Raw genomic sequence first — 25,867 nt, forward strand, 5'->3', positions numbered from 1 at the left:
TCCTAATGCATGAAGTAGAATGGCTATTTTTATCTTTTGGTATCTTTTTGATATTTTTATCTGTATTTCCTGACAGGACTAATGGAGGTCTGTAAGGTCAATAATCTGGAGGTCTGGAGGTCAATAATCACGTCTGATATATTGTATTTTCGAGCTAAATGCACCTAAACGCCACCACAAAGTCGTGCATACCATTGGGTAGCTTGGGATTATCTTTCAGCCCCGATCTTTACAAGTGTGGGGGTGTACCACAGATTTATTGCTGAACACAAACAGCTCATGGCCCCATCAGCACATGAGTGAATTCACTTAATCGTCACCTTTGGCAACCACCATAATAAGACCAAGAAAGCCCCTAGTGGAGTTAATGTGCACTTGCACCATAAGTGCATATAACAATACACCGCAGAGGACGTCTGCACCAACCTGATCTCACAGAATTCCGTGTAATGACCACAGACCCTTAACTCCAAATCTGTGGTGGCATCACGGAATCGCCGAAAATGGTTCATGCACGGATCCATTACACGGAATTCCGTGAGACCAGGTTGCAAATTATATATTGGGTAATAACATCGCCATTATTGCATATATGTTGGGGTGTGATTTTTCAATGTAAACAGTCAAAACAGTTTTATTTATATTACATTATTTACACATTTATGAGCACGTAACCCAACCCCTGCCCCTAAACCTACCATTTGTACAACCCCAAATCAGAAAAAGTTGGGACAGTATGGAAAACGCAAATAAAAAAAGAAAGTAGTGATTTCTAAATTTACTTTGACTTGTATTTCATTGCAGACAATATGAACACAATATTTCAGGTTTTGTTTGGTCAGCTTCATGTCATTTCTAAATATACATACTTTCCTGTCATTCAGACCTGCAACACATTTCAAAAAAAGTTGGGACAGCAAAGCATTTACCACTTTGCAATGTTGCCATTCCTTTTCACAACACTTAAAAGACATTTAGGGACTGAAGACACCAAGTGATGAAGTGTTTCAGGTGTAATTTTGTCCCATTCTTCCTGCAAACAAGTCTTAAGGTGGGCAACAGTACGGGGTCTTCGTTGTCGCATTTTGCGCTTCAAAATGCGCCACACATTCTCTATTGGAGACAGGTCGGGACTGCAGGCAGGCCAGTCAAGTACCAGTACCCTCTTCCTCCGCAGCCAGGACTTTGTAATGTGTGCAGAATGTGGTTTTGCATTGTCTTGTTGAAATATGCATGGACGTCCCTGGAAAAGAGGTCTTCTTGAAGGCAACATATTGTGCTCCAAAATCTCTATGTACTTTTCAGCATTAATGGTGCCATCACAGAAGTGCAAGTTACCTCTGCCAAGGGCACTGACACAACCCCATACCATGACAGACCCTGGCTTTTGGACTTGTTGCTGGTAACAGTCTGGATGATCCTTTTCTTCTTTGGTCCGGAGCACACGGCATCCATTCCTCCCAAAAAATACCTGAAATACTGATTCATCTGACCACAGTACACGTTTCCACCGTGTGATGGTCCATCCCAGATGCCTCCGAGCCCAGAGAAGTCGACGGTGCTTCTGGACACTGTTAACACATGGCTTCCTTTTGGCACAGTACAGTTTTAACTGGCATTTGTGGATGTAACTACTTATTGTGGTACTTGACAAAGGTTTGCCAAAGTAGTCCTGAACCCATGTGGTGATATCGCTTCTAGATGAATGACGATTCTTGATGCAGTGCCGCCTGAGGGATCGGAGATCACGGTTGTTCAGCTTAGGCTTGCGCCCTTGTCCTTTACTCACTGATATTCCTCCAGATTCCTTGAATCTTTTAATTATGTTTATGTTATACACTGTTGAAGGTGAAATATCCAAATCTCTTCCTATCGTTCTTTGAGGAATATTGTTTTTAAACATTTCAATAATTTTCTCACATATTTGTTGGCAAACTGGCGATCCTCGGCCCATCTTTGCTCCTAAAGGACTAGACCTTTCTTGGATGCTGCTTTTGTACCAAATCATAATAACAATCACCTGTTGACATCACCTGTTTCAAATCACATCATTATTTAACCAATTTACCTCATTACTAGCCTTAAATTGCTCCTGTCCCAACTTTTTTTGGAATGTGTTGCAGGTCTGAATGACAGGAAAGGATGAATATTTACAAATGACATGAAGTTGACCAGACAAAACATGAAATATTTTGTGTTCATATTGTCTGCAATGAAATTCAAGTCAAAGTGAATTTAGAAATCACTACTCTCTTTTTTTATTTGCGTTTTCCATACTGTCCCAACTTTTTCTGATTTGGGGTTGTAAATAAAACACAAGATATAACAGACAGACACAACTACTGTCACAATTTATTCAAAAAGTATTAATATTCCAAGCCTTCCGAGGCAAAACAATTGATTTGTGAGAGGAATAGATGTGATCGCCGTCTCCGTCCACAATGTGCTGCAGTCTCTGTGCGTAAAATTTAAAAAAAGGCCGCTAGAAGAAGCTTTACATCAGCTTTAGTTGTGAAATACCATTGGCTCTTGCGTTTCTCGTGATCGGTTGCGTCATGCTGTTGTGACAGGTTATTGGCTCTTGTATGTCTCGTGACCGATTGCATTTACATTTACATTTATGCATTTAGCAGACGCTTTTATCCAAAGCGACTTACATTGCATTCAAGTTACAGTTTTTACATTTGATCAGTTCTTGCTTTCCCTGGGAATCGAACCCATGATCTTGGCGTTGCTAGCGCCATGCTCTACTATTTGAGCTACAGGAAAGCATGATTGCGTTATGCTACGGCCCGGGAGTATCTTTTTGAATGAGATGTGAGCGCGTTAACGTATGGAAGGCCGTTGGGTCCAAAACGTGTGGGATTAACGCGTTAACGCGTATTTACGTGTTAACACGTCATTTTGTGCTGGCATTGAGCTTTAGCACCATCTACTGGTGGTTTTTAATGAATTTTAATTTAATGTCTTTTCAGGCATAAGTAGTCTACAACTACATATAATAGTTACAGCACAACTAGTATTCAAGTATTTTTAAATTATAACTGTTCAACCCCTGAAAATCAACAAAAGAGCAATGATATGCAAGTATGTAAATGTACATAGGGAGTCTGTTGCCTCCTTCACTTAAAACATCAAAGCACCTGTACTGAGTCTACTTCAGTCTAGGAACTAAACTTGTGTATGGTTGGAACCACTTCTTTTCTTGTATATAATACACACACACCTTAGCAGTTGAGATGGTTATAGTGCCTGACACACCACTGGGTAGAATTCGAAATACATTAAAATGATATATCTAATACCTTAAAATTACTTGAAAACATTGGATACACTAATTTCATGCAATAAATCAATAATTACTAAACCCCAATGCCCCAGTAAAACCAACTAATTGAGATATTTAACAGCTATTAAGTATCTTCACTTAATAATTGAACAAGTCATCCAACCCCTACCTTGATCCACATGTGACAAGGAATGTGCCCTCCATTATATGGTGCATAGACATGGTGAATAATCAAAGGACACACGCAAATAAATTAATCAAGAGTGGCTTGTATTAGTAATAACTGAAATCAGACAGATGAAATATAATTTGACATAATACAATTTGTGAAAATGTAAAATCATACATTGAAGGTAGTATCAACAAGGAAATTAAATATATTTTAATATTAAAATACAGAACATGAGACTATGTTTCCCCTGGCTCTTCCGTGTGCCCTTCCGTCAATGTCCCTGGCACGTGATGGTTGCTTTAAGTAAACTCACAGTATGCTCAGTGTAGTACTTGGGTCACAACAACATGAATAATTCAAATAAAACGAAAGGGTGATGTCACGTTGACACTAACTGTCGTAACAGCTTGTAATCCTTTTTATGAATATTAATGTGCTAATGCGCATCTTCGTTTTATTTTAATTATTCATAAGATTGTGAATGAGCACTTACCTAATGATTACGTTGAGCCTACATCATCTGGTGCATCTACCATTTAGGTATGTTAACATGTAATCGCGTGTTAATGCGTAAATACGTGTTAATGCGTTAGTACCACACGTTTTCGCCCCAACGGCCTTCCATATTAACGGAGCGGGATCATTTTCAGCGATGAAAACCTTGTGTTTTACTCTCTTCTTCGCATAAAGACTTTGTATGGCTTCAGAAGACTTGGAATGCAACACGACTTGTTTGTAATGCTTTTATACTGCTTGTTTATGGACAGTTTTTGCAATAAATACCTGTGACTGCACTTATATTTGCCTGTGTGTGTTTTATATTGTTCAGAAGTGGGTAGGTTTAGGGTAGGGGTGGGTTAGGTGCTCCAGTGAAAGTATAAATTTATATACAAATATAACTGCATCGGAGTCACTCTTTTTACGTGGTCCGATGCAGCGCTGGTGTAACCAGTGGATCTGTGCGTGGTTCACGGCTGATGCCTGTCACTGACTTACATTGGTATCACTTCTGTCAGCCCATCACGGAATTGTTGGCGATTCCGTGATGCCACCACAGATTCGGGGGTTAAGAGTCTGTGGTCATTACACGGAATTCTGTGAGATCATGTTGTCTGCACACACACAGGTTTTGTGACCACGCGGATTACCAATATTCACGAGTGAATTGAGCGCTTGAAAACAAAAGTCCACTAGATAGTGTGCACACACTTTCCGTGCTCACAGCACAGGGATATACTTTGAAAGGCTCGCACGCGAGACACAGCAGAACATAGAAAGTGAAGTATACTCGCAGCAGCAGCGAGCATGTGAGGACAAACGCTTGAGATCTGTGAGGAAACTGATCGGAGTCCATCTCAAGTGTTGAGCTGCCAATTATTTCTACTCCTCTGACATCTGTGGATCAATACTTTACATGGTAAAAATATACTGGAACAGATACTGATAATACGTCACGTTGAGCTGATAATGAGCTATGTGAGACATTTAGTACGTAAATGTTAATATAGGTAAATAACCATCAAATATAGTTTGATGCTGGAAATATTATTGCTTAGGTGCTTTGTATTGCTGTTAGCTTTATGATTGTTGTCAGTTTCTGCACACAAAACTAACATTTACGTTATAATTACTTTATTGCAGTTAATGCACTTAGAAAATCGAACTATATTCAGGCTAGATTCATATGGAGATGCTGCTGTAGTTATTTAGCTGGAGTGATTAATGAAGATGAGTTAGTGTTTATTTTTGTATTGTTTATGTCATATTGTGTTACTTATTACAGTATTATCTTTCAGTAGAACACTTTTAGCATATATCCCCACTCAAATAATGTGTTTCTAAGAGCAAACACTCAGAATAAAGTGAGATGATCTGCTGATGATCCTGAATGTCTTGTTGAATGAGTGTTGATCGTCTGAGGCTCATCAATATTAACAGCTGCTGAAAACACTCTTTATTTCATGACAATAGTTCCTGTTCTCACCTCAGTTATTATGCTGATGTCTTCAGATCTCCTGTAAATTGCCACTTCAAGCTAATGTCATTGGTGTCAACAGACTGAAGGTATTTGTTGCTTACAAATATGTAGATTTATTTCTGTCTTTATGCTTCCCGATGATTTCCTCACAGTTCTTTATAAAATATTGTGAATTAGCATCAGTTGCTTTATGATAAACAGATATAAATGTTTACGTTGGTTAATTAGTATACGAGTCAAAGACAAAAATGGGTTTATATAGCAAAAAAAATAATAATAATAAAAATAAAAATAATAATAAAAACTTTCCATGCATATTTAGAAGAAGAATCATTTGATGACATGTTCAAACACTGTGTTTAAGGATCTTAGTGCAGCCCAAAAATACTAATTAATTGTCCATTTAAATCTCTATACTTTGATACTATCCTTCAAAACACTAGCTTTTACCCATTTGCCAGCAAGAACTCTGTAATCATTTAAAATAGCCTAATAAAATTAAGTATGATCTCTTTTTTATATATATACAGTATTTTATTAAGTACAGGTCAGAATAACTGTAACTAATGGGTTTTCTGTGAGTGTATATATAACTTTGGTCAATTTCATTTGTTGCAGACTTTGACCCTATAAAAACAAACTCAGTAAGTGATAGATTTTTGATTTTGGCAGATCAGCTCCTCTGGAACTCATCATCAGTGAAGCTCCTCCCACACTGGAACTCATCATCAGTGAAGCTCCGCCCACACTGGAACTCATCATCAGTGAAGCTCCGCCCACACTGGAACTCATCATCAGTGAAGCTCCTCCCACACTGGAACTCATCATCAGTGAAGCTCCTCCCACTGCAGTTCAGCAATAAATGCTGGAAGATTCCCATCAGTTCAGAAGTGAAGGCGAGCGTCAGAGCATCAGGAAGAGCTGAAATCTGATCAAAGACTGAGTTTATTAAAGAGGACAGAGAGAAGATGAGAGATCCAGAGCCCTGCAGAATCAAACACACTGAAGATACTGAACAACAAACAGGTTGGTGTTTATTTTTCATTCACAATGCAATGTCAATGTACCTCATTCATAGAGTTAAATTATGAAGTTTTCAACAGATATTCAGTATGTCAAGTCAAGTCACCTTTATTTATATAGCGCTTTTAACAATACAGATTGTGTCAAACCACTTAACAGTATCAAATTGGAGGACAGAGTGTCAGTAATGTATAATGATAAGATTAAACACTCAATTTTCAGTTAAAGGCATTTCGTTATTGAATTCAGAGATGTCATTTTCTAGCTCAGTTTAGTTTAAATAGTATCTGTGCAATCAAATCGACAATAATCGCTAGAAATTAAGTGTCCCCAACTGAGCAAGCCAGAGGCGACAGCGGCAAGGAACCAAAACTCCCTCTGTGACAGAATGGAGAAAAAAACCTTAGGAGAAACCAGGCTCAGTCGGGGGCCAGTTCTCCTCTGACCAGACGAACCCGCAGTTCAAAAGTTTATATTTCTATTTTAATTTTGTTGCAATTTCTAACAATAGTAGTATTATGTAGTTAGGTATTTTATTATATTTTAGTTATTTAGTTATTTTTTTAGTTTTATTGTATTCAATCGAGGTTTTCACTGGGGATATATCTCTGGGGGTCATCTGGGTGTCCTGGTCTCCGCTGACGATCAGGGCTGTAGACATCATCTCTTGGTGCTGATCCACCATCTGATCGGATACGGACTGAGAAACAGAATAGGAAAGAAACAGACAAATATTAGCGTAGATGCCATTCTACTTATGATGTAACGAGTACATCGTGTGTTATGGGGAGTGTTCCCGGTTCCGGTTGATCTAATTAATGCAGCCTAACAATCCTTTAACGGATTTGAATAATAGAAGCGTATTAATGTGTTATGTGTAAGCCATGCTAAAGAGATGGGTCTTTAATCTAGATTTAAACTGACAGAGTGTGTCTGCCTCCCGAACAGTGTTAGGTAGACTGTTCCAGAGTTTGGGTGCTAAATAGGAATAGGATCTGCCACCCGCAGTCGATTTTGATATTCTAGGTATTATCAAACGGCCAGAGTTTTGAGAACGCATTGGACGTGGAGGACTATAATGTGATAAGAGCTCGCTCAAGTACTGAGGAGCTAAACCATTCAGGGCTTTATAAGTAATTAACAAGATTTTAAAATCTATCCGATGTTTGATAGGGAGCCAATGCAGTGTTGACAGAACCGGGCTAATATGATCATATTTCCTGGTTCTAGTAAGGACTCTAGCTGCTGCATTTTGGACTAACTGTAGTTTGTTGATCAAGCGTGCAGAACAACCACCTAATAAAGCATTACAATAGTCTAACCTTGAGGTCATAAACGCATGAATTAACATTTCTGCATTTGACGTTGAGAGCATTGGTCGCAATTTAGATATGCATTTGAGATAAAAAAATGCAGTTTTACAGATGCTAGAAACATGGCTTTCAAATGAAAGATTGCTATCAAACAGCACACCTAGGTTCCTGACTGATGAAGAAGAATTGACAGAGCAGCCGTATATGTTCTAGGTTATTACATGTGATGTTTTTAGGTCCGATAATTAACACCTCTGTTTTTTCAGAATTTAGCAGTAAGAAATATAGAGCTGAGTATCATCAGCATAACAGTGAACGCTAACACCATGTCTCCTGGTAATGTCTCCCAAGGGTAACATATAAAGCATGAAAAGTAACGGCAGTAGAGAATGAATGGAATTGCTCCTCAGGGGATCTATAGTGCGCTATCTGATGCGATACTGTAGCTGATGGCTGCAAGGATACAATTTTATCTCTGATAGTATCGATCTTGGAAGTGAAGTAGTTCATAAAGTCATTACTGCTATGCTCTTGGGAAATGCCAACACCTGTTGATGCTTGATTTTTCGTTAATTTAGTTACTGTATTGAATAAATACCGAGGGTTATGTTTGTTTTCTTCTAGAAGAGATGAAAAGTAATCAGATCTAGCAGTTTTTAATGCTTTTCTGTAGGATAGGGTACTTTCCCGCCAAGCTAAACGAAATACCTCTAATTTAGTTTTCCTCCAGCTGTGCTCCATTTTCCGGGCTGCTCTCTTTAGGGTGCGAGTGTGCTCATTATACCATGGTTTTGGACTCTTATCCTTAATCTTCCTTAAGCGTAAAGGAGCAACCGCATCTAAAGTGCTAGAAAAGAGAGAGTCCATAGTTCCTGTTACATCATCAAGTTGTTCTGAGCTATTGGATATGCTGAGGAACTGAGATAAGTCAGGAAGATTATTTATAAAGCAGTCTTTTGTGGTAGAGGTAATGGTTCTACCATATTTGTAACAAGAAGTTGGCTTTACAGCTTTAGCTATATGGAATATACAGGAGACTAGATAATGATCTGAGATATCATCGCTCTGCTGCCAAATTTCAACACCACTGACATCAATTCCATGTGACAGTATTAAATCTAGAGTATGATTTCGACAATGAGTAGGTCCTGACACGTGTTGTTCAACACCAATTGAGTTTAGAATGTCTATAAAAGCTGATCCCAACGAATCTCTTTCATTATCAACATGGATATTAAAATCACCAACGATTAGGACTTTATCTGCAGTCAGTACTAACAGAAAATTCTTTAATAAAGTCTGTATGGTGCCCTGGTGGCCTGTATACAGTAGCCAGTACAAACATCACAGGGGATTTATCATTAACACTTGTTTCTTTGGATAACGTTATATGAAGCACCATTACTTCGAACGAATTATACTTGAAACCCGACCTGTGAGAGATACTGAAAATATTGCTATAAATTGTAGCAACACCTCCCCCTTTACCTTTTAGACGCGGTTCATGTTTGTAACAGTAATCTTGGGGTGTAGACTCGTTTAAAGTAATGTAATCATCTTGTTTTAGCCAGGTTTCTGTCAGACAAAGCACATCTAGTTTATGGTCAGTGAACACATCATTTACAAAAAGTGCTTTTGAAGAAAGGGATCTAATATTCAATAAGCCAAGCTTTATCTGTATTATATCGGTTTTTTATTTGTTGAACATCAATTAAATTGTTACTATTACTTTGGTTTGGATGTTTTCTGTATTTTCTAGTTCGGGGAACAGACACAGTCTCTATAGAGTGATATCTAGGTGAAGGAGTCTCTATGTGCTGAGAGTTAACTGACTTTGGTGACGTGAGGCGGCTAGCAGACGGTCGGTTTAGCCAGTCTGTCTGCTTCCTGACCTGGGCTCCAGTTAGTCAAGTACAAACTCTAAGACTATGTGCCATATTTCTAGAGAGAAGAGCGGCACCACCCCAGGAGGGATGAACACCATCTCTTTTCAACAGGTCAGGTCTGCCCCAAAAATTCTTCCAATTGTCTATAAAGCCTATGTTATTTTGCGGGCACCACTTAGACATCCAGCCATTGAGTGACGACAGTCTGCTATGAATCTCATCGCCACGGTAAGCAGGGAGCGGACCAGAGCATATTACAGTGTCTGACATCGTACTTGCAAGTTCACACACCTCTTTAACATTATTTTTGGTGATCTCCGACTGGCGAAGTCGAACATCATTAGCGGCGACGTGGATAACAATCTTACTGAATTTACGTTTAGCATTAGTCAGCACTTTTAAATTTGCCAAGATGTCAGGCGCTCTGGCTCCTGGTAAACAATGGACTATGGTGGCTGGTGTCTCTATTTTCACGTTCCGTACAATAGAATCGCCAATAACTAGAGCACTTTCATCAGGTTTCTCAGTGGGTGCATCACCGAGTGGGGAGAACCTGTTTGATGTTCTGATCGGAACGGAAGAGTGGTGTTTTGACCCGCGACTAGTCCTCCTCACAGTCACCCAGTTGCCCTGCTGCACAGGCTCAACCGAAACCGATCAATGTACAGGACTCCCTGAGCTAATCGCATCCAAAGCAGTATCTACAGCCCTCACATTCTTACTGTCCTCAACTAAAGTTTGGATGCGTGTCTCTAGTTCTAAAACCTTCTCTGTCAGCCTAACTATTTCCCTGCATTTATCACATGTGAATCCCTCACTGCTGACAGAGACAGATAAACTGTACATGTGGCAAACAGTGCAAACAACAATAGCAGGAGAAGAAGCCATTACTCACCGTGATTGATGAATGATACCAACTTAATTTACCACTTACCACTGTTGTTTGATGAGCTCGTGAAAAACGGAGCGAGGAAAAAATAAAAAAATAATAGGCAAAAGGAAATGCAAATGGAACCGCAAGTGACAAGCTAACGGGCTAACAAGCTGCACTTGCGGTTTTTAAAGGCGAACGATCAAATTAGTTAGATTAGTTTGAAAGATAACACCAGAAATATGGTGGGAATTAAGTTATATATTATCACTTTAGACAAAAGGGAGTGAAAGTAAGGTAGAGATTCAATAAAAAGCGAAGGTACACGGAGCTACAAACACAAACCTCTCAGCAGCACCGCTGTTGTATGTTGGATACAACATTGTGTGCTTTGTTATATTAAGCAATAAACAGCTAAATGTATGAAGTAAATGAGCTTTCCAGACTGTCTGACAGGGTTGAAGGAATAACTTAAAGGGATAGTTCACCCAAAAATGCAAATTCTGTCATCATTTACTCACCCACAGGTTGCTCCAAACCTGTATAAATTTCTTTGTTCTGCTGAACTCAAAGGAAGATATTTGGAAGAATGTCAGTAATCAAACAGATATCGCCCCCCATTGACTACCATAGTGTTTCTTTTTCATATTATTTTTCCTACTATGGAAGTAAATGGGGACGAGATCTGTTTGGTCCCTTTAACTTAACATTAGATGATTGATACTCACTACAACACAAGTTAATTTGTGCCTAAAATGTTTTGAAAACAATATCTGGAATGACAATGTACCTCATTCATGCAATTAATTCATAAAAACACACCAGAATGATTATTATGTTTTACAGAAGCTGTCTTGTTTCTGCTATTACATCAATAATCACTTTCATATTTTACTCTTTGAATATTAGTTTATTTAAAGTGATTTATTTATTTATTTTATTTTTATTTCAGAGCTGATGGAAGAGAGCGAGGAGAATGAAGAACTGAGTGAAGTGGAGGAGGAGCATCATGACAAACCTGGAGAAAAACCTTTGAGTCGCTCAAAGACTAAAAATACATTTTTAAAGAAAAGAAAAGCCAATCAATCTATCACCTGCACTCAGTGTGGAAAGAGTTTCACAAACAAACAAAATCTTGAGTGTCACATGAGAGTTCACAACGGCGAGAGGCCGTTCACGTGTGACCAATGTGGAAAGAGCTTCACACAACCAACACATCTTAAAGGACACATGAGGATCCACACCGGAGAGAAGACGCACACGTGTGATCAGTGCGGGAAGAGTTTCCCATACAAACTAAGTCTTGAGTTTCACATGAGAGCTCACACCGGAGAGAAGCCGTTCACGTGTGACCAATGTGGAAAGAGCTTCACGCAACCAGCACATCTTAAAGGACACATGAGGATCCACACCGGAGAGAAGCCGTTCACGTGTGACCAATGTGGAAAGAGCTTCACGCAACCAGCACATCTTAAAGGACACATGAGGAGCCACACCGGAGAGAAGCCATTCGTGTGCGGTCAGTGTGGAAAGAGATTCACAAAACAAGGAACCCTTAAAGCACACCTGACAGTTCATATGAATGAGAAGCCACATTCCTGTTCTGAATGTGGAAAGAGTTTTTCACTGCTGCGGAGTTTACATGTACATCAGAAAACTCACACTGGTGTGAGAGAGTACTTGTGCTTTGAGTGTGAGAAGACTTTTACTACAGCGAGCTCTTTAAACCTGCACCAGAAGATCCACACTGGAGAGAAACCTTACAAGTGTTTACACTGTGACAAGAGATTCACTCAGTTAGGAAATCTGAAAAGACATGAGAAGATCCACAGCAGAGAGAAGCCGCACACGTGTGATCAGTGCGGAAAGAGTTTCTCTATTAAAAGTCACCTGAAGCTACACATGAAGATCCATTCAGTGGAGAAACCACACAGCGATGTTCACAAGTCTTCATCGCTGGAGTCAGAGTCAAGTCTCGAGTGATTTAATGACTTGCTAAAAAAATCTCATTAAAAATCCTCATGAACTGAACTCATCCTAATCACAAAGCTCTAGACAAAATATATGATCTTCTATGAGATGCTTTGTAAGGTTAATGTACATCCAGCCTGTAATACAATTCTACGATAAGAGATCTGCCTGATCTACCATGACACATAAGCAAATATGTGACACTGATATTACAAAACCATACAAATAAAGTCTTTCTTTATGATACAAGTCTGGGGAATTCAATTAAAGTTCCAGGAGGTCCGGTGTCTTCCCAGCGAAGGAGTGGACTAAAATAAATAATTTATGGGCCATTCTTCAGAATTGGTCCAAAGCCAGAGTTGGAAACGTCTTGAAAAAATTGTATGTATGCATATTGTATAATATCCAAGGTACACATTTCTAGTAATTGTGCAGTTAATTATCATATTGTATTTTCAGAAAGTTTTGGAATATTTGTCCTCTCCCCAAATTTGTCACTACCAAAACACAGTAATAATAATTTAATTAGAAGGGTTATATTGGTCTATTAAGATTTTGCTTATATCTACATTGTAAATATATATTTTTGCTATTTTATTAAAAAAATTCAGAGGAAAATCAATAATAATTACATTTTTAATAATATTTCAAATGTAATTTATGAGATTTGTTGTATTTTGAATCCATTTTTTCTTAGTAAAAGGCAAAAAGTTGATCATACTGATTTAAAAGTTAAGGATTCATTAGTTTGAATATACATTGAACCAAAAACTATCATAACATCTCAGTTGATAATTCAATATACTTCATTTTTGACAAAATATCCCATGTTTCGGCAGTAACTGCACATTTCCAACAGTGACAGAAATGCTTTGGTAGCGACTACATTACATTACAGAACTTTAACTCACAAACAAAAACACTATGAAAACATACTGAAATAATAAAAAAAAAAAAAAAAAAACATTTGCATAATTGTACTAATATTGTGTTTATTTCCTCCAAATTTGAGGATTATGTTTTCCCTTTTGTCACTCAAAACAATAATGACATGTTTCCGTAGTGAAACTCCACCGAATGTTTCGGTAGTGACAGTTTTAGATACTTTTGAACCTAGCTCAAAGATGCTAATCAGCACATGGTTAGCTAGCACAGTTCTGAACAGTGGTACACATGTAAAAACTAAATGTTATGGAATAACTCCCAAAAAAGTTTGTTTAAATGCCGAAAAAAGGTGTTCGGTAGTGAAGTTCCTTAGTTACACACAGATTTTTTTGACTTTTGAACACATTTACCTTAAAATGATGAGACCTATCTACTCACACCTTGTGAGCTATCAGAGAGGGACACAGGAATATTTCCTGATCATAAATGTATGGGTTTAGTTAAAATTACACTCGGACAATGGAATAAAACACACACTGTTTCGGTAGTGACATGAAAAATGTGGGGCACATTTTGTTACATTTTGCTACATAAAGTTTCATAATATACAAAGAAAATAAGATAATTTTAAAAACAACAATAGAAAAAATACAAAAATGATTTCAATATAATTTTCAGAATAATAATGAAATTTATGGGTTAGGATTTCGGGACAGTACCCAATAAATGATATATATTTAACCCTGGACCACAAAACCAGTCATAAGTGTCAATTTTTTTAAATTGAGATTTGTACATTGTCTGAAATCTAAATAAATAATATTTCCATTGATGTATGGTTTGTTAGGATCGGACAATATTTGGCCGAGATACGACTATTTGAAAATCTGGAATCTGAGGGTGCAAAAAAAAATCAAAATATTGAGAAAATCGCCTTTAAAGTTGTCCAAATTAAGTTCTTAGCAAAGCATATTACTAATCAAAAATTAAGTTTTAATATATTTATGGTAGGAAATTTACAAAATATCTTCATGGAACATGATTTTTTATTTAATATCCTAATGATTTTTGGCATTAAAAAAATCTATAATTTTGACCCATACAATGTATTTTTGGATATTGCTACAGATATACCCCAGCGACTTAAGCCTGCAGGGTCTCACACACACACACACACACACACACACATACACATATGTATACATATATATATATATATATATATATATATACTGTATATCTAAATGTGCCCACATATATGCACCCTTTACATATGTTGTGTACATATTGAGGAGGAAAAAAAAAAGTGGGGGGATATACAAAAATAAAATAAAATTAAAGCTGCAAGCAGCGATGAACGGGCCCTCGCACCTGGGCTCACCGCAGACCAGTGGCTTCAGGGAGACAGGGAATGGTGAGCAATATGCATTTAAAAAGGCAAATATAGAGGAATTGTCAAAGTTATTTATATGTGCCAAACCTGCTGCCAGCTGGTGGCGCTATGTTTATAACTGAATATTGGCATGTAGATGTCTTCAGGGCAGCACTTTTATTAAACATATGAAGTTTGATACAGATTGAACATAGTATGTTTGAGTTACTATAAAGCATGACATATCCTATTGCCAACAGGTGGCGCTATGATTATTACTGAATATTGGCCTTAAGATGTGTTGACCATGACTCTTATAAAACGTGTGAAGTTTGGGACAGATCGGACATTGCATGTTTAAGTTAGTGTGAAACAAGTAATTTCATGCTGCCAGCTGGTGGCGCTATGTATATAACTGGAAATTGGCATGTAGAAGTCTTCAGGCCAGCACATTTATCAAACATATGAAGTTTGGTGCAGATTGAACATTGCATGTTTAAGTTAGTGTAAAACAAGTCATTTCCTGTTGCCAACAGGTGGCACTATCACTATAAATGAATATTGGCCTTAAGATGTGTTCAGGCCAGGACTCTTACCAAACATGTGAAGTTTGGGGCAGACGGGACATTGCATGTTTATGTTAGTGTAAAACAAGTAATTTACTGTTGCCAGAAGGTGGCAGTATGATTATAACTGGATATTGGCCTTCAGATGTGTTAAGGCCAGGACTCTTATCAAATATGTCAAGTTTGGGGCAGATCAGACATTGTGTGTTTAAGTTAGTGTGAAACAAGTCATTCCCTGTCACCAGCAGGTGGCTCTATAATTTTAACTGAATATTGGCCTTTTGATGTGTTTAGGCCAGGACTATTATGAAAGGTGTGAAGTTTGGGGCACATAAGACATTGTATGCATGAGTTACAACAACTTCCTGTGTCATGGTATTAATAACATGCTTTAGCACTTAGTGAGTGTTGCTAGCATGTTTGACCATTATTCTAGCATGTTTAGCACACAATGGCATAATTTACAGTGTTGCTAAAAGTGCATCACTGTGTAAAACATGTCACTTCCTGTTGTCAGTAGGTGGCGCTATCACTATAACCGAATTTGAGCATGTAGATGTCTTCAGGCCAGGACTGTAATGAAACATGTGAAGTTTGAGGCAGATTGGACATTGTATGCCTGAGTTACAACAACTTCCTGTTTGATGGAGTTAGTAGCATACTTTAGCACTTAGCTAAGTGTTGCTAACATGTTTGAGCATGTTGCTAACATGTTTAGCACACAATGGCATATTTTAATGTGTTGCTAATAGTGCATCACAGTCTAAAACATGTCACTTCCTGTTGCCAGCAGGTGGCGCTATGACTATAACCAAATACGGGAATGTATATGTGTTCAGGACAGGCCTCTTATCAAACTTGTTAAATTTGGGGCAGATTGAACACAGCATGCCTGAGTTACAGCAACTTCCTGTTTCACTGCATTACTAGCATGCTTTAGCACTTAGCTAAGTGTTGCTAGCATGTTTTAGTATGCTTGTAGCATGCTGCCAGCATATTTATCACTTGTTGACACTTTTTAATATGCACCTAGGAGTCCATTACAGTGTTAAACATGTCACTTCCTGTTGCCAGCAGGTGGCGCTATGACTATATCTGAATATGAGCATGCAGATGTGTTCAGGACTGAACTCCTATGAAACGTGTGAAGTTTGGGGCAGATCGGACATTGCTTGCCTGAGTTAGAGCAACTTCCTCTTTCATGGTGAAACATCAAACTTTGAAATCCCATTTCACCCCCTACTTAAGCCATGGACTTTGTTTCCCTCATTGCCGAGTACAGTATGCATTTATCACTGTTCTAGTTGTTAGTTACTTTACAGAGCCCTGTTAGTTTCCTAGTCTTGCCTTGCCTTGCCTGTTTCGGATTGTGTTTTCCCCTGCCTGGACTATTGCTTACGGTTTGGATTACCTCTCTCGTCTAGAACCTCTGGAGACTGTTCACCGATCGTCGACCCACGCTTGTCCTAGGATTACTCTTTGTCTTGTCCCTGCCATACCTGTTTGCCATTGTTTCGACCCTGCCTGTTATGACCACGTCTCTAATCAATGAAAGCTTGCACATGGATCTGCACGTCTCACGTCTTGTCAGCCCCGTTACAGAATACTCGGCCACACGAGGATCCAGCGGCTTTTCTACGGAAACCTGGCCAGGTATGGACCCTTTCGACCAGCTGCTCGACCTGAGACAGGGGAATTCATCTATTGAGGATTACGTCACTCAATTCTGTGAGTTATATGACAAAGTACCATTTGATGAAGTTGTTTTAAAAGACATTTTTTGTTTTGGACTAAATGAACCCATAAAGTCATGGTTACCTGAAGGAAAATTTAATGTTAGTTTAAGGCATTTCATGGACTATGCTTTGCGGTGTGCTGGCTCTTTGTTTACTGTGGGTGTCACGGAAGAGGAACGCGACGCCGCGTCGGTGACTGAAATGGCAGACGTACCAGCATGCACTCACGAAATGGCAGCGACACCGGAGCCCGTTCACAAACTGGCGGCCACAACAACACCCCGTCATGTCATTGCTGCCATTCATGAGCCAAGTCAAGTCTCAGTTGATTTTAACTCTTCCGAGTCGCCGATCACGCCGGCGTGATCAAGACACATGACCAGTTTAAGACGTTGAAGCATAAAAACAAAGTCACGTTGAGCGCTGCCGTCCACTTCTATCGAAAGTGCTGGCTTGAAACTCTATACTACTTTTTGTTTTGTGTTGATAGACCAAGTAAAAACGGAGATATGATCATTTAAACTTTATATTAAAAATATTGAAAATATTGACGCGTTCGTAAAAGAACGCAAGATCGGATGCGACAGGCGTTGCATAATGAATGTTTCTCTTTAAGTACTTCAAAGCTGGCTAGTATATTATCTTCTATTAAATTACATAAAACTGTTATCTTAAATCGAGTGTCTAGTCTGTTTGGTGTAAACTCTGAGTCGTATGCACACCATTTAAGAGATTTCCATACAGTAAGAGTGCAGTTTACCCATGGGTTATCAATAGTCTTAATGTATTCTTGTATATTACTATCGGCCAGGGTTGCCTGTATGGGGGTCAATGATATTTTCTGCTCCATGTTTTTCCATTGAGCCTCGTAAAATGGATTACACCAGTATTTTATGACTCCCATCTGTGCTGCAAAGTAATAATCTCTAAGGGAATGTAATCCCCACCCCCCCCTTTTCTTTAGCTAACAGTAATGTTTTAAAGCGAACTCTAGGTTTTTTAGCTTGCCATATATATCTTGATAACAATTTGTCCCATTCGTTAAACTGATTTTGATTAATCATTATAGGTAGGGTCTGAAATAAGTATAATAGTCTAGGCAAAATATTCATTTTGATAGATGCAATACGTGAACTAAGACTAAAGAAAGGAATTAAATTCCATCTTCCTATATCTTCCTTAATTTTTTTATAGACTTTCTAGAGTAAAGCGATTTGATAAGTATCCATTGATTTTGATCCTCGCTGTGGGATTATAAAATAGGGACTGTATAGTTTTTATAATTGTATCAGTTAAACCAAATCTGTGTAAAACTCTGTAAAGAAATAACCAGTTAACCGAATCAAATGCTTTTTCAGCGTCTATGCTTATCACAATAGCTTCAATGTTGTTTTTTTTGTATATGATTCATGATGTGTAGTGTCCTTCGTATGTTATCTTGTGTTCGACATTGTCTGATCCTGTCTGATCATTATGTATCAGTATAGGCATTAATTCTTCCATTCGTTTTGCCATAATAGAAGTAAATAATCTATAGCCCATGTTAAGAACAGATATTGGTCCAAAGGATCCACATTCCATTTTATCCTTGCCTTCTTTTGGTATAGCTGATATTATCACCTCCTTCCAACTAGGTGGTGTTTGTGCTTTTTTTAAAACCCAATTCGTATAACCGTCTGATCCGGGTGACTTACCTAATTTGAGTCTATTAATTGCAGTTTTTAATTCCTCTTCAGTTATATCAGTGGTCAACCTTTTATTTTGCTCTTTATTTAAAGTGGGTAATTCTAAAGAATTTAAGTAAGCCTCAATTTGAGTCACATCTCCCCCTGGAACTCTAGAATATAAAGTTTTATAGAACACTTCAAAAGCTTCCTGAATTTCATTTTGCTTATTTTTTATAATTTTTGTTCTTGGGTCCCTAACTCTGTGAATTGTATTTTCTGCAGTTTTCTTCCTCAATTTCCATGCCAATATTTTCATAGCATTAGAACCACCTTCATAATACCTCTGTTTTAAGAACATAAAATTTTTCTTTACTTCTTGCGTAGTCAAGTCATTAATTCTGTCCCTAACTTTCTTAATTTCATTTAATGTATCTTGTACTAACCTCGATTTTGAGCGGCTGGTCCTGGAACACCTAAAAGACTCTCTACCATCCACATTGGACTCACACCAGTTTGCCTACCGTAGCAATAGGAGCACAGAGGACGCAGTTTCCATGGCACTGCACTCTGTGCTCACTCACCTGGACAATAAGAACACTTATGCACGTATGCTGTTTGTTGACTTCAGCTCAGCATTCAACACTGTCATCCCAACCAAGTTAATAGCCAAACTTGGAGACCTGGGCATCAATACCTCAATGTGTAACTGGATTTTGGACTTCCTGACCAACAGACCCCAGAATGTTCGATCAGGATTCACCTGCTCCACATCCATCACACTTAACACTGGTGTACCACAGGGCTGTGTGCTAAGCCCGTTTCTCTACTCCTCTTCACCTCCGACTGCAAGCCTGTGTATGGATCTAATTCCATCGTCAAGTTTGCAGGCGACACCACGGTGATTGGCCTCATCAGTAACAACGATGAGACTGCCTATAGGGAGGAGATCCAGCACCTGGCCACATGGTGCACTGAAAATAACCTGCTCCTCAACACCACCAAAACGAAGGAGCTCATCGTGGACTTCAGGAAGGAGTCAAGAGGCACACGACACCATCCACATCAATGGAATGGCTGTTGAGCGTGTCTCCAGTTTCAAGTTCCTGGGGATCCACATCTCGGCGGACATGTCGTGGAAAACCAACACCTCCAGCCTGGTCAAGAAGGCTCACCAGCGCCTCTTCTTTCTGAGGACACTGAGGAAGAATCAGCTCTCCTCTGCTATCCTGGTGAACTTCTATCGCTGCGCAATAGAAAGCATCCTGACCAACTGTGTCACAGTATGGTATGGGAGCTGCTCTGTTGCGGAGCGCAAGGCACTGCAGCGGGTGGTGAAAACTGCCCAGCGCATCACAGGGACTCCACTACCTGCCATCGAACACATCCAGAGGAAACGCTGTCTGCATCGAGCTCGCAGCATCCTTAAGGACTCCTCTCACCCAGCCCACAGACTGTTTTCTCTCCTGCCCTCCGGTAGGCGTTTCAGGTGCCTCCGGACCAGGACCAGCAGACTAAAGAACAGTTTCTTCCCCAGAGCTGTCTCTTTACTGAACTCTACCCCCCGTTGATCCACTTCCTCATATATTATTAACTCTTCTCTCCTACCTCACATCTGCCTTATTTGCACTACTGAATGTAAATTTTATTACAGTAACAACTGTTTACTTTTGTATCTTGCACTACCATACCTAAATTGGATTATGCTCATTTGCACTGCCGACTGTTGTTACATTATCAATGCTTACATTAACATTTTGCACCGTATGTCTAATTGTAATACGCAATCACTTCCACTGCACTTTTACACCTTGTTTATAGTAATAGTCATCTGTATATATATTATATTGATAGTACATATCACCTGTAAATTCTGCTTATAGTAATAGCCATCTGTATATTTATTCACTATACATATTCACCTGTAAATTCTGTATATTTATTCACTATACATATTCACCTGTAAATTCTGTATATTTATTCACTATACATATTCACCTGTAATTTCTGTATATTTATTCACTACACATATTCACCTGTAAATTCTGTTTATATTAATAACCATCTTTCTATATATATTTATACATATACTCAGTACATATCCTTGTCCTGCACTTATTCAACCATTGTATATACTGCACTTGCTACTATTGCACTTCTGGTTAGACCTAAACTGCATTTCGTTGCCCTGTACCTGTACTTGTGTAATGACAATAAAGTTGAATCTAATCTAATCTAATTTGTGATTCTTTTCTAATTCCCTTAGCTTGATATGCAGGTCATCTAATCTTTTATTTCTAATTTTTTTCTTGTATGAAGCTATTGCTATAATTTTACCTCTCAAGAGTATCCCATAAAATAGGAGGTGAGACCTCACCATTATCGTTAAATTCTAAATAGGCACTAATTTCTTCTTTAATTTGTTCCTTGAAACCAGGATCATTAAATAAACTTCAGTTTAGTTTCCATGTAGTGTTCTTTGGTTGCAGTTCAAAATCAATGGATAGATATATAGGTGCACGGTCACTTATATCTATTGTTCCGATTCCACAAGTGTGTATTTTATCTTTACCTTTTTGGTATATAAAGAATGGGGGCAGAATAATGAGTATAATCTTTTCTATTAGGAAAGAAATCTCTCCATATATCGATCAGACCAACGTCTTCAAAAAGTGCATTAACTTTCTTATATAGGGGCCTCATGTAATAATTTTTCCCGTTAGAGGAGTCTAATTTTGGTTTCAAGTGTATATTTAAATCTCCCCCACATATCAAAAATCCCTCTGTTTCCATTGTCATGATACTACTAATTTTCTGGAAGAAGCTAAAATCACTTCCTGGGGGTGCATATATATTTAAAAGGGTAACTGAATTCTCATATATTTTACCCTTTACTAGGATATATCTGCCCTCCTTGTCTCCCTTTTCCGGTATTTTTTCAAAATTTAGTTTGTTTGAAATAAGAATAGCGACTCCCCTCCTATGACCTGATTTGTATGAAGAGTAAAACACACTAGAAAAGCCAAATTTCCTCAATTTTTCATGCTCTTTATCATTTAAATGAGTTTCCTTTAGGTATGCTATATGGGCTTGCTCTTTCTTCATTTTAGATAAAACTTTATTACGTTTGATTGGATTCAACATCCCATTGACATTAAATGATATTATTTTAACTTTGTCTCTAACCATATTTATCTGAAGACCATGTGTTAACCCTCTGGGGTCTGAGGTCATTTTGGGGCCCTTGAGATGTTTTGACATGCCCTGATATTTGTGCTTATTTTAGCTACTTAAAACATACTATTGACCAACATGTAATTTTTTTTGTATTCAGCACAAACTGTGCTACAATAATATGTGACCAAGATGGATGTACATGTTTGCATTTTTTAGAAAAAAAATATTATGCGTGGTTAGTAAGTTTTGGGGAAAAAATGTAGCTGAAATAAGGCCTTAAAACCCATACTAAATAGTCCTGAACAAGACTTTTGAGTAATCAGTCTTGTAGGCTAGAATATTTACTTCAAAATTATGTGAAAATCATTCTGCTTACTCATTCACAGAAAACAATATATTGATTTCAATTTTTAAAGACATGTTTTGTGATCGAGGGTCTATATGCGAGGGAGTGGCAATGGCCATGAATATTAAGTGAGTCTCACCTGAGAGACAAAGGGCCCTCCCCTAATGGCCCATCAGTGTGACTGTGACTGTGAGGCAGGTAAGAGAGAATGTGAAGAGACTGAAAAAAGGGTTTTTTTAAATTATTTGTATTTTATTTACAACACAGTATAATCAAAACATACATAATGAAGGTCAAAGACACATTATTGTGCACACTGATCTAACCACAGAGATGTGAACAGACTTTGAGTCATTCCTGCAGCAGATTCTGTTCAACAAGTGAAACAAGTAAATCATACCTGATATTTACGTGTGTTATTTAAGTGTTTCTACTTCTTTCCATGAATTCAAGAAGAAGAAAACATAATCAGTAGAAAAGGAGCTTGTTTTAACATAGAATATCAGTGTAGTTGAACATCTGATGTTGGTACAGCGCTCTCAGAGGAAAACAGTTTGAAGAGACATCAGGGTACATCTGGTGCTGGTATCTGATTCAATTAAATACAAACAAACAAAAAACATTTGTGAGCATGTTAATATCAGGAACATCTGTATATATATCATAAATATCATATATATCACTATCATAAAAAAGAGAAAGAAATCTTATATCTGAGAAACTAATTATTATTGTTTAGCACGTTATTAAAATCTATTTCTGAACAGAGTAGGCTATTAATAATAAACATGTACTAAACATACTTAGACTCGTAGCATTCATCATGTTACAGTGTACACTCATATTACTTTTATTGTTTTATATAGAGCATGAAAACATCATGGCGCCGTAAGAAATTTAAATACAATGAACTGCCTATCATATTCAAAGTGTTTTACACGATTTCAAACACTGTAGTCAGGAATTATAGTTTGGGAAAAGCCCAACTATGATTTTGTAGTCATACAGTCTAGTATGTATGATTTTATAGTAGTCTATGATATGATTCTGTAGCCACAGACTCAAGCATGCTTTGTACAATAAAAGGATGTACTTTGTACTATAAAAATGATATTTTATATCTGAGAAACGAATTATTTTTGTTTAGCACGCTATTAAAATCTATTTGTGAACAGAGTATTAATAATAAACATGGTCTAAACATTCTTAGACGCGTAGCATTCATCATGTTGTCGTTTGGGAAAAACCCAGCTAACTGTTAGTAAAACCGTTCAAGTTTATGTCACAATAACACGGTAACTAATGCAAAAAAGAAACATTACTTACTCATCAGATTGATGTCCTCTGCTGGATGAAATCGTGTTCTTCTTTCGAGAGAAATCCTTCCTTTACTCAGCGCGAACAGTAACAGTAGCCGCGATGAGGATCTCCTCTTTGTTTGTGTTGGGCGTTTGCACGCGCGCACGTCCCACGTGGCTATTTACATATGAACGGCGCGAGCCGCGGGATCACATTAGAGATAATGAGTCAGACGGGAAAGATTGAATATCGTGTTGGTTTCATACAGATTACTTCATCACAGAATGTTTGTTTTCGATAAGACTTGCTTCATTTCAAAGTAGACACTTCAAGCTTTCTATAGATATAACTCCCATGTCTCTGTGTTGAGTATTTGCTGAGTTACAGTTCATTTTAGTGACACATTTCTAAAAACAGTTCGCGGAGACGGAGAAGACAAAGAGCGCACACTGTTTGTTTTCTTATTTTTCCAAAAGCACAAAGTTGTGTTGTTATTGTGAGTGTACACAAAAAAAGTAGACACTTAACAGTTTCGATTGATGTATAACACTTATTTGTGTGACCAAAATCAACAGAGTATTTTTAGTGTCTTTTGCACTGATCTTAAAAAAAACTATCTGGTATTTCACATTATCGTATATATGCTTCTAGAGTTCCTCTGGAGGAGATAGGGGTCGTCTTCTGAAAACTTGCAAGCTCTCTCTAATGTTCCTCTCGTGTTGTTCTTCCATCCCCTGTTGTCTCAGTCTTCTCATTGTTTCCCAGGCTGTACGGGATAGCTGCTCAGTGAGGCTCTCTCTCGGTGTAATGACACTGATGGGCAGTCCTCTGTCCTTCATATCTGCAGTCGCCTCCTCTGCCGATTGATACAGTCGTGTCCCGTCATCGTAAAACACCCGTAGTTTAGCTGGGAACGGGGTCTGGAAGCGTATCTGTTTCTGTTTTAATACCCGTTTGGCTTCGGTGTATTCCTTGCGTTTCTGTAGAATTGCCGGAGGGTAATCTTGGTCGAAGTAGATTGGTATTTCATTCATAGACACCTTCTTTCCCCAGGCTTTACGCAGAATCTCTTCTTTAATTTTGTAGCGGTGGAATTTGATTATTATTGACCGTGGTCTATCTTCCCTGTTGCCAGTGGACATCGGTGTGAGCTCCCGGTGAGCTCTCTCGATGCCAAGGTCTGTAGTTGCGGGGATCTCCAGCTCATCCCGTAGTAACTTTTCCACAAACAGCGTCATTGATGCCCCCTCTGCTCCTTCAGAAACATTATATATCCTTATATTCTCGCGTCGTGATCTTCCTTCTTGGTCGAGAAGTTTATTTTCTTGTTGGCTCATCACTTTTATCAACTTGCTCATCTCCTGTTCTACGTTTTGAACGCAGTCTTCTACTTCTCCGATTCGCGTTTCCGCCTCCGCAATCTTTTGATTAACACTGGTGAGTTCGGTGATAATCTTGTTTAGCTGTTGCTTTGTGTCTTTGCGAAAGTCCTTTATCTCCTCCAGAACTTTTGTCAAACTTGCTGCATCACTCAGATGAGTATTAGCATTAGCTTCACCATCTTGTGACTGCGCCGGAGAGCTGTTGCCTGTGTTTTCTTCGTTCACAGTTTCTCCAGCGGTGCATTTTTTGTTTCCATCTCTTCTCCCCATACTTGCCCCACTTAGCGAAACAAACAAAGTCGAGAGAAAGTTATATTTGATTATTGAGTGGGGCAAATAATCAGTTTTCCCAGAGGAGCTGTTGCTTAAGCTGCCATGCAGGAAGGTGACGTCACCAGAATCCAGTTAAAGAATTCTTAAAAGCTTCATCAGGACTTTCCTCAGCATGGTCACCACTATTCTCAGAATCGCTTTCAGAGCCTTCTGACACCACGGCATCATAATCATTATAATTAACCGAGCATCACATCATAATCATCTAGATTATCAAAGTTTAGGGGCCTCATTTTTACTAGTAGGGTCCTGTGGATAATGTGTCATCACTAGAATGAGTTTGCAAAGACTTAAATCTGAGCAACATTTGCCCTTTTTTGAATGTTAGAATTCACAGAGTAAAACTCGTAATTTTCAGCCCTGACTTACATATACTGGCCTCTTCTGTGTTGAGCTTGTCTTAAACTCGTTCAATGATCTTGTCATAGAAGGTCAAAAAAAAAGTATATGTGTATAAAAAAATGTTTATCTTCACTAGAATCAGTATAAAACATAATAACAGTTCAGAAAATATATAGACATTACTAGACAATTACAGACAATTTTTGGTTTACTTGGGAGGCAGATAAAATTAACAGCAAACCGTTTCAGCAGTTTGTGAAGC

At 38.3% G+C, this 25,867-nt stretch overlaps 1 protein-coding gene across 1 annotated transcript; it reads left to right on the forward strand.

The window, feature by feature from the left end:
• The first annotated feature begins 5,306 nt into the window (after positions 1-5,306).
• LOC131538144 (gastrula zinc finger protein XlCGF52.1-like) lies at positions 5,307-14,281 on the forward strand. Its single transcript, XM_058772011.1, has 2 exons — positions 5,307-6,465; positions 11,485-14,281. Exons 1-2 carry the CDS (start codon positions 6,408-6,410, stop codon positions 12,513-12,515), a joined length of 1,089 nt encoding a protein of 362 aa, XP_058627994.1. The 5' UTR covers positions 5,307-6,407; the 3' UTR covers positions 12,516-14,281.
• Positions 14,282-25,867: the final 11,586 nt, after the last annotated feature.

This window comes from Onychostoma macrolepis, chromosome 03, assembly GCF_012432095.1.
Source record: "Onychostoma macrolepis isolate SWU-2019 chromosome 03, ASM1243209v1, whole genome shotgun sequence".
Taxonomy (NCBI): Eukaryota; Metazoa; Chordata; class Actinopteri; order Cypriniformes; family Cyprinidae; genus Onychostoma; species Onychostoma macrolepis.